This window comes from Leuciscus leuciscus, assembly GCF_965113295.1.
Source record: "Leuciscus leuciscus genome assembly, chromosome: 9".
NCBI classification, from domain to species: Eukaryota; Metazoa; Chordata; class Actinopteri; order Cypriniformes; family Leuciscidae; genus Leuciscus; species Leuciscus leuciscus.
In genome coordinates, this window is record NC_138733.1 from 15,598,170 (window position 1) to 15,612,999 (window position 14,830).

At 37.9% G+C, this 14,830-nt stretch overlaps 2 protein-coding genes across 4 annotated transcripts in view; one reads left to right on the plus strand and one right to left on the minus strand.

The window, feature by feature from the left end:
- Nucleotides 1-14,830, plus strand: part of LOC309507061 (uncharacterized protein) — a 159,247-nt gene that overhangs the window by 104,393 nt on the left and 40,024 nt on the right. The window lies entirely within an intron of this gene.
- numbl (NUMB like endocytic adaptor protein) overlaps nucleotides 1,820-14,830 on the minus strand; it is a 46,290-nt gene continuing 33,279 nt past the window's right edge. For all 3 annotated transcript variants that reach the window (XM_082179502.1, XM_082179500.1, XM_082179501.1), the window contains exons 4-9: nucleotides 14,184-14,258; nucleotides 10,412-10,552; nucleotides 9,245-9,449; nucleotides 8,895-9,161; nucleotides 7,256-7,432; nucleotides 1,820-5,347 (exon numbers count right to left, since the gene is read on the minus strand). In XM_082179502.1, coding sequence (XP_082035628.1) covers nucleotides 4,545-5,347; nucleotides 7,256-7,432; nucleotides 8,895-9,161; nucleotides 9,245-9,449; nucleotides 10,412-10,552; nucleotides 14,184-14,258 — 1,668 coding nt within the window. In that variant the 3' untranslated portion in view covers nucleotides 1,820-4,544. The remainder of the gene's footprint in view (nucleotides 5,348-7,255; nucleotides 7,433-8,894; nucleotides 9,162-9,244; nucleotides 9,450-10,411; nucleotides 10,553-14,183; nucleotides 14,259-14,830) is intronic.

Below are 14,830 nucleotides of genomic sequence, written 5' to 3' on the forward strand. Positions count from 1 at the left end.
GAAAATTGTATTTTTCATGTCATTAAACTGAAAATAAAGTAATTAATATTAAGCATAAAGCAAATTAAAATTATACTGATATGATACTGATACTGATATTGATACTGATATGAAAATATCATTAATGTAAGTATTTATACATCATGGTATACATAAATACTAAAATTAACATCACTACATCATATATATATATATATATATATATACACACACACACACACACACACACATATAGTATAGTAGTAATTGTGTGTGTGTGGGTGTATGTATATATAATTTGTATATGTGTGTGTAACATAAATACTGTATGTTTGTCTGTGTGTATATACACTCACCTAAAGGATTATTAGGAACACCATACTAATACTGTGTTTGACCCCCTTTCGCCTTCAGAACTGCCTTAATTCTATGTGGCATTGATTCAACAAGGTGCTGAAAGCATTCTTTAGAAATGTTGGCCCATATTGATAGGATAGCATCTTGCAGTTGATGGAGATTTGTGGGATGCACATCCAGGGCACGAAGCTCCCGTTCCACCACATCCCAAAGATGCTCTATTGGGTTGAGATCTGGTGACTGTGGGGGCCATTTTAGTACAGTGAACTCATTGTCATGTTCAAGAAACCAATTTGAAATGATTCGAGCTTTGTGACATGGTGCATTATCCTGCTGGAAGTAGCCATCAGAGGATGGGTACATGGTGGTCATAAAGGGATAGACATGGTCAGAAACAATGCTCAGGTAGGCCGTGGCATTTAAACGATGCCCAATTGGCACTAAGGGGCCTAAAGTGTGCCAAGAAAACATCCCCCACACCATTACACCACCACCACCAGCCTGCACAGTGGTAACAAGGCATGATGGATTCATGTTCGCATTCTGTTTATGTCAAATTCTGACTATACCATCTGAACGTCTCAACAGAAATCGAGACTCATCAGACCAGGCGACATTTTTCCAGTCTTCAACTGTCCAATTTTGGTGAGCTCGTGCAAATTGTAGCCTCTTTTTCCTATTTGTAGTGGAGATGAGTGGTACCCGGTGGGGTCTTCTGCTGTTGTAGCCCATCTGCCTCAAGGTTATGCTTGTTGTGGCTTCACAAATGCTTTGCTGCATACCTCGGTTGTAACGAGTGGTTATTTCAGTCAAAGTTGCTCTTCTATCAGCTTGAATCAGTCGGCCCATTCTCCTCTGACCTCTAGCATCAACAAGGGATTTTCGCCCACAGGACTGCCGCATACTGGATGTTTTTCCCTTTTCACACCATTCTTTGTAAACCCTAGAAATGGTTGTGCGTGAAAATCCCAGTAACTGAGCAGATTGTGAAATACTCAGACCGGCTCGTCTGGCACCAACAACCATGCCACGCTCAAAATTGCTTAAATCACCTTTCTTTCCCATTCTGACATTCAGTTTGGAGTTCAGGAGATTGTCTTGACCAGGACCACACCCCTAAATGCATTGAAGCAACTGCCATGTGATTGGTTGATTAGATAATTGCATTAATGAGAAATTGAACAGGTGTTCCTAATAATCCTTTAGGTGAGTGTATATATATATATATATATATATATATATATATATCATATTTTCATCTTTGTATGTATGTATGATGTACACAAATTAAGCCACCAACAAAAGAACCATTGTTTATATTATATTATTTATTTATCTTTTATACAATGTAATTACAATAGAAATATGTAGGTTTAAATACAAAATTCTGTAAATAAAGAATAAAAATAAACTCCACTGGTTTGTTATCACTACACTTAAGTTTACAATCAACTTTATGAGGTAATTTAGTTCCCTGGTTTTGAAAAACCTAGATTTTGTCAAGGGGGAGAGAGTGCACAAAAAGACCAGGGCAATTGAGTAGAATTAATTCATCCATTTAACGCCATACAACATATCGCTTGGCCGAATTACAAATGCATTGTCTTTGGAAAAAGAAACCATTTTAGATTCATTGTGCCACACAATAGACCTGCTTGACCCTGTAATAAACAACTGATAAGAAAACCGGGGGGTCAATTTAAAACACATTACGGTCAAAATGGCCTTTTCGAAACAGGAGTTAAAAACATTGTGCCTGCCTTGAATGTCCACCGCTATTCCGTCTCCACAGGAAGAGTGTGTGGAGTTCACTTCATCGAGCACAGTGTGCAGTCTGACTTTGATCATCTAGCTTTGAACCTTACAGGCTCAACACACTCCAGAAAGATCATTCAACATCTTATTCGTACACTCTGATGAAAATAAATATACAAACATTGAGCATTTCTAAAGAGGTCATATGATGCTTTTTAATGTTTTCCCTTTCCTTTAGTGCGTAGCATGCATGAGTTACAAAGCATCCTACAAAGGGATTTATCGAATCGACCTCAATCGAAGTCCAGATATTACTTCCGGGAATGTCTGTGTCACGATGTGGCATATTACCATAACGCCTGTCCAAAAAGGCATATACGCAAAGAAAGTAAGCAAGTCTTCAGTGAATTCTAGTGTTGTTATCATGTCGTGGAGACGCTGTGTGTTTGGATGCGAAAACAAATTCCCTTTGTTTGGCCAACAGAAAACAGATGAAATTAGGAATAAGTGGTTAAGATTTATTTATAACACTGTTCCTGCACAATAAAACCCAAAAGTTAACTTGTGTACAGCACGTTTTACGGAGGACAGCTTCTTGAACCCGGGAGAGCTCAATTTTACTAAATAAATTAGAAGTATACACTTCAGTATGTTTTTTAAACTTTATTTTATGCTCTCACTTCAAGGCATAAAGTTTTTACAGTGAAGATGACTAATTAAACCGTCATGACATTTTATCTGAAAAGTAAGTTGTACAAAATAATAACGTACCACTGTGAAACGTTCTGCTCAAGTCATGCTTGCTATATTGGTTATGTTCTATCTGCTCGATCAACCACATTTCCAGAATCTTACTCGATACTGTAATACCGATGACATTAATAAATGTGTGTTTACAAGCCTTGGAAGCTGAAGCTCGCGGTTATGGTAAAGAGTGTTACATTTCTGACACATGCTTGAGGTTTTTGACCAATCACAATGCACCATGTCAACTGGCCAATCAGATCGCTCTGGGCTTTTCGGAAGGAGGGGCTTTGTCGACCAGACAGACTGGGAATGGAGGTACTGCAATAATTTACAATATGTGAAAAATAATGTGTTTTGTGAACATTACATTACACCCAATAAACAAAATAAACATTTAAAATAGCATATTATGACCTCTTTAAATGATAAATGTGCCTAAATGCACAACGTTGGAGAAAATATGAACCTCATGAATGAGAAGGATTTGATTTTAGAATAACTGCATGAGATCCTCTTGTGTAGAATGTTTGACATTATTCACCTGCAATTAAAGACAATTATTCCCTTTCTTAGACCAGCGAGAGTGAAACAGTGGTGATAAGAAACGAAAGCCAAGACTAATATGCATATTCAATGTTTTAACATACTGTAATATGGGATATTTTAAACATGCATGAACGGGACCATTTGACTCTGCCCCATTAAGAGTCTGTGTAGTCGTTCCATTGCTTGCATAAACGAACACTATTACCTTCCTCTTCAACCCTTTTTTATATTTTCTAATACAGTTGCTCTTCACAACCACCCATTCTAACCCATTTTGTCATTTTAATGCCCTAGAATGGTCACAAAGTTTTTGAAATACATTCTTAATAACTGAGAAGCCCCATGAACCCTATTGAAGGTAATGTTATTGTCGACTTAAACATATTATAAAAAATAAAACTATAACCCTCAGAAAAGTTGTTCCAGAAAAGGTTCCATGTCAATAAAGAAGGGTCAAGGTTACTACACTGGCATTTTGGTCTAGTTTTTCATTGCATTATGGGTGTCAATAGTATAGTCAGGGTTGGAATGTGCCTGTTGGTGGAACTTTTCGTATCCACTTGGTTCAGAGCTGATGCTTCAATGGTCACGACTGATTCATTTGACATTAATGAAACTAAACGGCCACAGAAGGGGCAATAAATAAAAGTAAACTGAAAGCATGCTATTTACATCACAAAGTAAACTCACTGTTCAACAAGATACTGTAGCTCAAATTAGTTTTAAATCTATAATTTGGTGACTCAGTTTTCAAGTAGCCAATTTTTCACCCTGTTCAATAAAAATAAATAAGGGAAACCCAAGAATAATTAAAATCTGATTTAAAATAACCATTATAATCAAATAAAAACAATAAATAGATTCTGACCATCCCCTAATTTCAGCAATTCCTTTAGGTAAAAGGGTCATTACTGGTGAAAGTAATGTGCAGGTTTCTCTTTTAAGCTGTCCCGTAAGTGCCGAACCATTGTGACTGTCTTTCCGTTCTCCAAATCTTGAGTCTGACTCTCAAAATGACACAAAATGCAACCGGATGATCTTTTACAACAACCAATGCCCTCAAACAGACCAGGAGCGTAAGAAAACCCTTTCAGAGACCAAAAAAAGGGGAAGGGGAATTGGTTATGAAACAGTTCCAAACTTTCAGAGTCTCCTTACAATTATAGTTCAATCTCAAAAGTCTTTTGTAAGTCATTCGAAAAAGGGTTTTGCGCCTTCGGTTGCGATTTGGACTCCAGAGCAGCCCACTTCGCCTCAAAATGCTCTGCTTCCTGGGAACTGCCTGTGGGATTCGGATTCAGACTCTCCATTGGCCAACTAGTACCACTTTTTATGGTACTACCGTTTTGAGTAACACTGGTGGTCGCGGCCGTTGATGGAAAGGAGTTGTGCGGGTGGCCGTTGACGGTTGGAGGAGAGGCGAATGTGGTGGTTGGGAAACCTCCGGGCAGGGTGGGGAAAGCCGAATGTTGGCCACCACCAAGCGTACCTGTCTTAGGCCCCATCCCGATTCCCATCGCTGCTCCGCCCCCTGTACTGGCTGCAGAGCAGAATGCATTAGCTACCATTTGCGACGGTGTGATGCCCACCACGGGCACACTGGCATTGGGATAGGTCATGCTGTTGGCCAGAGTGGGCATATATGCCTGCATAGGTACAAAAGCCGGTTGAAGAGGCTGTTGGGCAAACATGCCAACAGGTGCGGGAGTGACGTCAAAGGCCATTGGGAATGGCTGCATTGAGGTGGGGAGGGAACCAGGCGCGATGGGAATAGTGGGCATGGGTGGAGGTTGCTGAGTGGGTGGTGGCGGTAGAGTAGGTGGAGTCTGCTGCTGGGCTTTCACCGCTTTAGCCACCTCTTCCAGCCAGCGCTCTGCTTCAGATGGGGTCCGTTTGTGGCCGCCCTGAGGCATGGGAGGAGGAGACTGGACAGCAGGCTCTGTTTGAACCCATGAGCTTGTAGCTGGGGAACAACGGGAGGGGTAAGAACGTTAAAATATGCCTTTACTATTCAAGCCAAGTCACCTTTATTTATATAGCATTTTAAACAATCCAGATTGTTTTAACCTGTTAACAGTAAGCCCCCTTTTTTAGCATAGACATGAAAATGTACTATGCAAACTTAAGGCCAATTCACACCGCACCGACAGACAGCAAGAAACATTTTGTCGGGTTTTGTCGAATCGTGTGTTGCCCCTGTTGGAATCTGTTGGCGTCTGTCGGAGCTTGATTTCGCGGATTGAACATGCTGGATTGCCGTTAGAATGTCTGAGAAGTGACGTGCTGTAATCTGATGACTGTCGGATTCTGTCAATGCAGTGTGAATTGGCCTTTAACTGCTTGAAATTCATGAATGCTTTGGGTTGGAAGACACTAAGCGGATAATTGCTCAAGTAAAAGCACTTGAAAAAAAAAGAAAGTGTAAAAAAGTTTAAGTTTACTCTAAAGCAAATGTACTGCAATTAACATTTTATATTTTATACAAAATGTATATTTTACAGAATAACTTGTACTCTAAAACTGTTAGAAAATCAAACCCGTATGTCTAACCAAGTTGTGTTCCAAATTTGAAGTTGATATCACAAAAATGTAGGTTCCTGTGAGATTTTGTTTAGGTGCTATACCAAAAAAAGCAAATGGGTGACACCCATCCCGTTTAATTTTTTTATGAATTCTCCAGTCACAAAACTGACAAAACTTCTATAGCAAAACAGTGGCCAAATATATAACAATGAGTCTCAGACTTTTTCAACGATATGTGATTTGTCAAGATTGGAAAAAGTTTTGATTACAAAATAGTGGAGTAAATTTAGTCAAATTTGAAACATGAGACCGCCCACTAGGGGGAGGAGCCCCTGCTTTCATGGTTACAGAATGTCCAGTTTTAAAATGGTTTCCACGTTTAAGCTTTTGAATGATACCTAATCTTTGATGATTACTAAAATTTGTGATAGGGATAAAAGGGAATAAATATAGAGCACACTTAGGGCCAGATTTATTAAACGGGAGTGGAATGTTCTGCACGTGATCTAAACAAATTAAAGAACACATGCAGCCGGATCATTTTCATAATGACCAACGCAATCTACCAAGAGCAAAACAGCGTCTGGTTTTTTTACGCTTTTTTGGGGGCTGTAAATAATGGCGCAAATACCATTAAATCGTCTAGCGCAAACCTTAGTAAATCACCTTGTATGATTAATTTAAATACTCTCCTCCCAGAAATTTTGCATCTGAAAGGGAAACTCCAACAAATGCATAATTTTGCAATGAGCTCAGCCGCAAAAATAACCCTGTCCATGCTTTTTCAGCGCTAATTTTTCACTGTATGTCTAAATCCTGACAGTAATTTTTAACGCCAAAAGAGGGTTTGGACTGGTGCAAGCTGTTAGTAATTCTAGCCTCTAGTGTCCTGCTACCAGGACACTGACAGTTAAGCAGCTTCACAGAAATTAACAGGAAAATAACAGAAACACAGAAATATAAGACAAACTCAGTGTTGATTCAGTTCAGTTCAAAAACAGTTTAAAGTTAATCAATTCTAAAATTTGTTTAATTCAGCTATTCAGCTCTACAAAAGACAACAGTGTCGTTATTAACCTCAATTCAGTTCAATGTTGATTCAATTTAGTGTCGATGTTGCAAAATTTGTCAATTATGAAATTATGAAATTAATTTGATTCATCTATAAAGCAGCTCTACAGAAGACAATAGTGTCATCATCCAGGTAAATTCTAGCTCAGTTTAAGTTTTGTTCTCATCAGACAGAGTCAGTGTAGTCAGATCGATAATATTACTGAATATCAAGTGTCTTTTAAACCCCTGTTCTCAATATATCTATATGTTTGTGTTGGGTTATGCAGTCTGTTACCTTGCAGTGGAGCAGGTGGAGGGGGAATGGCAGGTGGAGCGCTGCAAACTGGCAAGCAGTTGCTGATAGCTTTGGCACACAGGTCCTCAGATGGTTTGGTGAAAGAGTTGTTGATTTGGCTGCACAGAGCGTTTATGCTGTCTGCCTCTCCTGCCAAAGACAGATCCATCTCTGGAACTAACACAAACCAATAGGGAAGCTCAATCACACTTGTGTGGCTCATATTGGTGGGCCCTGCATGTAGTTATGGGATTTTGCTAGTTACAATAACCTGGATCTATGATATAAGATACTGTTTTTAATTAAATTAATACTTTTATCCAGCAAGGATGCATTATACTGATCAAAAGTGACAAAAGATTAATATTTCAAACAAAGGCTGTTCTTTTGAACTTTCTATTCATCAAAGAATCCCGAAAAAAACTTTAAGAGGTTTCCACAAAAATATTAAGCAGCGGGTTTTTTTAACATTGATAATGATAATAAGAAGAAATTGAGAACCAAATCAGCATATTGAAATGATAAAATATATATAAAGAAATGATATCAATAATATAAAATCATGTGACACTGAAGACTGGAGTAATGATGCAAAAAAATTGACTTTGTATCACAGCAATAAATATATTAAATAGAAAACAGTTATTTTAAATTGTAACAACATTTCACAATATTACTATTTGTACTGTATTTTAATCAAATAAATACAGCCTTGGTAAAACCTCTTTCAAAAACATTTAAAAAAGAATCTTACCAACTTCAAACTTTTATTTATACCTTTAGATTTATAATGTGATATGATAATGCTTGAACTCTCAAATTGTTGAATAAATTCATTTGTGGCTTTTAAAACTATTAATGTAATTTGTAGTGTGTTATAATACTATTTTTAATACAGTATAGTATAGAATTTTTATATCAACCATATATCGGTTATCAACCCTAGCCTGACAATAATTGTCAGATTATCAGGATCACACAGAATTTTAAAATAGGATCTCTAATTAAAAAAACTAAAAAAAAAACTAAATCAACAATGCAGTTAAAAAACTTTTTAATGGTCTGCTTTGTATTACAGTCCTCCTCACATCAAATTTGCTTGCACAACTACAAAGCAAAATTTTTATGAACAAAAACAATTGTACAACATACAATATGATGTCCTCAAACTTCCTACATATTTATTATTTTTATATTTATTATTCATGGATAAACCCTATCTTATATGGCATTGTTAAAAACATGACCCATAATTCCCCTTTTAGAATTTAGTCTAGGGGATTAAGCTAGAGAACAGAAACAGCAGCATAATTCTGTGCAAAACATGTTATCTATAGAGCGCTACATAAAAAAGGACCAATGGAAGGATCCCTCATATAGATAACAGATCTAGGTAAATGCAGCAGTTTATGGTCTAGAATACACGCTCAAATGAATTTATGGTTACAATCAATGGAAATAGAGTTTTCTGAGATGGTCCTTTATACATATTTGTATGCAGGCTCTGCATAAGATACATTTTAAATGCCAAAGTCCACTTGATGATACAGAGCGCACAAAGTTAAGGCGGTAAACATTACTGGGTCAACATTACGTTTCCATTACACTTACACAGCTTGAGTACACAAAAAGAACTCACCTGGGTTCTTGGTCTGGAAGTCCGTCTTGCGCTGAAGGGTTGATGGGAGATCATTCAAGCGTAGGGAGAGCTGCCGTTTGAAAGGGGAGTTCTTCTGGCTAAGTTGAGGGAAGCCTCGGAAGGAGCCCTGCCGCACCAGCTGCTCGATAGGAGCGTGTCGGCGCGGGATGGCGTGAGGCCCGCCTGGCTCCGCCCTCTCCCCAGGTGAAGCCGCTCCTTCTGGAGGAGAAGCATTTCCAGGTGGCATTGCAGAAGTATAACAGGCTTCTGCAGAGAGGGAGATTTACTAATCAGCATCATTTGTACAAAGAAAGCCTTTGGTGTTAGAGAGTAATGGAAACGAGACTGACCTTTCTTTTTGTCCTGCAGCTGTTTCATGATGTCCTCCCGGTCACTTTGCTGTCCAGCAGAGGAGATGCGGAAGGAGCCTTCCCTCACGAACGAGGTCCGGCTTGCATCGAAGGAAGCCGTGACCCCGCACTCCTTCTCTCTGCGTTGCTTCCGCTCAAGGCAAGCAGCAAAGGCGCATCCAACTGCATGACTCAAACGTTCACCCTAAAGTTGCATTAGCATTGTGGAAACACCAACAAATATTTAGAATTAGCTTTTTTGTCTTGTTGTTCAAGTAATAGATAATAAATAAATTTAAGATAAAAACATATTATATATATATTCTTAAAAATAATGTTTAATAAAACAAACTACAAATACATACTTTAAAGATATTTAAAACTTCTGACAGTATATCTTAAATTAAGCTTTTTTTTTTCACATAAGTCTTATAATAATAATGAAAATGCTGTGGATGATGCTACATCACGGGGTAACACTTTAGTTTAGGGTCCAATTCTCACTATTAACTAGTTGCTTATTAGCATGCATAGTAAAGCGAGCCGAGCCGAGTCATACCACGCAGTGGAAAAGTGCCTTTACTAGGATATTGGATGATTATTATTACTTATAAAACCAATTATATTTCTGACAGTATATAAGATATCTGACACTATATCTTAAATTAAGCTTATTTTTTTCCAATATTTGTAGATTTATGCTTAAAACAAGAAAAAAACTATTAGCCAATGAGGTAAAGAAAAAATTAACTTAATTCAAGAAATGAAGATATGCTTTATAAGTATGTAACTATGTATCATGTTTTAAAGGTTGTTTAAACTTTTTAACTTTGGAATGAAAGTACTGATTGGGAAAATTATATTTTACAGAGTATAACAACTAGGTTAGTCTGAGTTCACATATCCAGTTCTGTTATTGTTTTTTTATGGGGTGGACAGAAACATGATATGGTCACAAAAGTTTGTTTTTGTCTAGAATAGTATTGGGATCCTAATCAAAACTCCATTCCATTCTAATCCTTAATGTGTTTTTCTCTGTGCCCCAAGTGCAGATAACAGTCTCTAAGCGGTTATTCCGCTTGAGATAACACTGCCATAATCCCTGTCTTAATCCCACTTTGCAGGGAACAGAGGCTGAAGAATTAATCCCCGCTGGGTTCTCCTCACCGAGTCCTTCAAGGCCATGAAGCAGTGGCACATCCAGCGGCGAGTCGTTCCATCACGGCAGATGTAGGAGAATGCCTTATCGTAATTACGGTCAGGTGCACAGAAAGACACTTTCTCAATGGTCTGGTCAACAATGAGGTCCTACAGAGAAAATAAGAAAGGGACAGATTGGGACAGAAGTATTTTGAAAGTGCCTAGTTCCATTTCATCAATATTTATTCAAAAATGTATTATTGTATTGGGTTTCATATGATTACTGTACATATTATAATTATACAGACAATGGGCCATATTCATTTTTCATGAAAGTGATGTTTTAAAAATGTTAGAACCACGCGTAAATAGTGCGTAAAACATCCAAACATTTTGTGTTCTTTTAGGCAAACTGATGACTGCATTGATAACACTATAATAATTGTTCATGAGTTTGTTTGCCACCATAGGTAATCTTTAACTATTGAGGTTAAACGTATTTGGCTTGCTGTCCGCAGGAGGGGCTTGAGGAAACGGCTTCAAATCAAGCTCTGAAATACCTCCAGGGACTACTAGTGCTTGGAAAATATTTTTGGAAGGGTGCTTGTCGTATTTTTCTGGCCACCGAAAGTTGAAAAAAGTTCAACTTTGGGTAAAACGCAGTGCTCGTCACTTCACTTTTTACCCAGCTGTCCAATCACAGTGGAGGAGGGGTGGGACAAATACCACACCAACAAAATGTCACATACTTGAACAATGACAAAACAACAATGGAGGAGAAGAAATGTTGGTAGTGGTATTATTGCATTTTAATGCTCAGTAATTGTTGATAAATCAAACTATCTGCAAAATCATATACTAGTAACACATTACTTCCTCGGATATTCCGTATCATAGCAACCAAAAAGGCTAAAAAACGCTACACTATGTAACTTTTTTTGTTCAAAATGTCCAAAATCGTACATATGTCACTCGACCGTGCGTGTTTAATCCGTAAATAGAGAAAAGTTGCTCTGGCTACTTTGACGCGTGTATGGTGTAAGTGGCAGAGGTTAGATGTCACAACGAGCGAGAGAGGTCGACATGGAGCCGCTAAATTTCGAACCTCCGGGGAATCACCTCTCAGAACAGAGGAGAGTCTGCTTGCAAAAAGAGAACGTGACAGAGCTCGTAACAAAACAAGAATCAACATTGGCATGGCTTTTCGGAGATGGTGAGAACTGAGGGATTATAAATGTAAAAGTGACGAGAAGATGACGTTTTTGTTACTCAACAGGCGAGTGAGGCATTTTATTTAACAGATAAATTGCTATATGCAGCTCTCTAACAGAGTTCATTGTAAAGCATTATCTATTGTGAAGGGTCGTTTAATTATGGGTTGTTGTAGCGCTGTGCTGGAATTTGTTTTCAAGGAAGTACCATGTCAGAGCCAAAGCACAACCAAAACAATGTTCTTCCACAAAATGCATGTAGTTTTGTTTTTAAACTGCTAGAGAGCTAAAAGTTACATAGTGTACCTCTAACTATAAAATCTGAGGTTACCAAGCATTTGTAAATCCAGAGGAGAGCTTTTAGGAAGGTCCAATTCCTTGAAGGTCCGTTTTCAATTTTTTATTTCTTTTTCTTTTTTCTTTTTTGTGGGGCATAATGCAAAAAGTGGTCTAACTGTACTGAGATAGTGATAAAGTGATTTCAGTTTTAAAATATTATTTGAATTAATGTATCCAAAAGATTAGTCTTCCTTATTTATTCTTATTTGTCCATGACCCAACCACATTGTACCGTTTTAGTCCTTTTGATTGTTCTAACATGACTAAAGCTTTTTGTGTAGCCTGGACCTCCCACTGTAACAGTGGCTAGTGTTTCCTTGTTAGGGGGCCACACTAAATACATAATGCATGAGCTGAACAGTGTAGAAGTGGTAGGTGAGGGGTCAGTGAAGCAGAGGAGGACTGGGTTGAGGTGAGGGGCCCATTCATTGTTAGCCAATTACTGACCGAAGGGGCCCTGGTCAGATTTCCAAAAGCTTCATCATGGATGAATGTGTCCTGGGGGGATAACAGGGGTTTACAGTGGACGGGAAGAACTTTATGGATTCATGAATGCTGACTCATCTCAGTTGTCAGGAATAAGACTGTCTGGTCTTTACTAACAAAAACAAGTCTGGTCTTGTAATCAATAACCCTTTTACTATAATGAATATTGACAAGTCAAGTAGGGCTGCTAATCATAATTGTTTTGGTCAATATTGTAATCACGGCTATTTAAATTATCAGGAGTGGGAGATATGTCCAAGATCTTAAGCATTTTTCTGGAAATAGGGTTGTTATGATATAAAAAATGTAGAAACCAAATGTAAGTAAAAAAAAAGTCCTCAACTATTCATTGAAGATAAGTCAGAAATACAATAAAAAACAAATTACAAACAATATGACAAATACAATAAAAAAAAAGATGATTCTTAAAGATTCTTGTTCAAGTTATTCAGTCATGAACAGTGAGTGACTTTCTCTTTCTCTTTTGTAGTTCTATTAACAGTAATGACAGACGGCAGTAGGTATATTAGGCTACTGTCACTTTAAGACCTAACACATGGATCCAATATACTGACACACATCTGACCTTTTAGTAACACACCCGAAGTCCAAGGTATACTTCGCTTGTTCGTGTTTCGCTCCGTCTCGAAGCGCACACTGAAACTCACCTGGGGAAGAGTTTGAGTTTTCTTTCGCAGCTTAAGGCCTGTTCACACCAAGAACGACAACAATGAAGATAACCATATTGATAACTATATTAGCATCCACATCTATGCACGATAAAGTTCTGTTTATTATAAGCATGTGCTGCAGTAATGTCGTCTGCCACTGTATTCTGATTGGCTGTCAATCTTTTTATCGTTCATCAGCTGGAAAAAATCATTTTGAAAGTGATTCCAACGATATCGTTCCTCTGTGCCATTAACGTTATTGTTCTTGGTGTGAACGGGCCTTTAATATGCTCTTAACAACTCTTTAATATCAAGCATGTCCTGCAGTAGACTGCATTTTACGGCAGTCACAATGATTAGACTGATTTGGACATTAAGTTTGGGCATTTAAGGATGGGCAAAAGTGATGTAAAGGAAAGTAATGCGCTTTATCTCAATTATAATGTTTCACTATTGTTGGAAGGCAAATTTGAAAGAAGAAATTCGTTTAATCGCACAGCCCTGAAGTAAGGTTTAGCACGATAAAGGAGAAGAGGGACAGGACACACAGGTGGCGTGATACAGCGGCAGGAAGGATTAGGTGGCAGTGCTGACTCATATGCATATGGGACGATTACTAGAAGGGCATAATGAATGGACGTTTGAGTCTTGGAGCCCTTACGAGAAACAAAAAAGAAAGCTTTGTGGCCTTCCGCCTTCTACTATGTGAGCTGAAAACTCATTATGTGAGGCCTTTGACCTTTTCTGGTTAACTTTCCGGGTTTTGTGTGAGGGAAGGATGTTACATTAATCCTCCAACTTTCAAAAGAAAAACCCAACCGTGAGAGACACGGGAACCCTTGGCCTCAAAAGTCATCTAGTGTCTGAGACAGTCTAAGTGATGTCTCATGAAGCCGGATGGTCATGTGACGGGTCTTTTGGAGGTCTGCCAGGTTCCTCTTACTGCATGTTTTGTGTTTCCTACAGACCTACTCTCTCGCTGATAGACTCGGCTAATTGATGGCTTGGGAGCTTTTCGTGGATGAAAGACTTTTTTGACCCTTGATTAATCGCTTTCAATGGATGCACAACAAAATTTCTATGCACACATACCTTAGTTTTATCGTCCACTACTCTCAGGCCATCAGCAGACACCCAAAGCACAGCCTTGACAGTTTTTTTCCCACTCTGAAAAGAATATTGAAACAACATCAGCCTTTTGACACAACTGGATATTAGCACTACTGCAGAGGTTTTGATTTGCTGTGCATCAAGCATTCTAGCACAATAATTTTTGTCCATGATATATTTCCATGACAGTTTTAGCTTTTGTCAGCTCAATATTTCCTACAGTGCATTAGAGAGCTGCCTGACAACATGCTGACCTGTGATACATGTGAGTTCCAGGAAAAAACCCCATTAAGGCCAGATAAAACTAGCCAAATAAGAACATTTATGTAAGGGCAATATTATTATGCAATAAAAAAAAATTAAAGTCTTTACTATGTCAAATAAATGCTCTCCTTTTGAACTTTCTATTCTTATCAAAGAATCATGAACATATTAAGTAAAAATATTTAGCAGCACAACCATTTTCACAATTTTTAATAATAAGAAATGTTTATTCAGCACCAAATCAGCATATTAGAATGATCCAAGGAATAAATTACAATATAAAATATATTAAAATAGAAAACAGATATTTTAAACTGTAATACTATTTCACAATATTACTATTTTTACTGTATTTTTTTTATCAA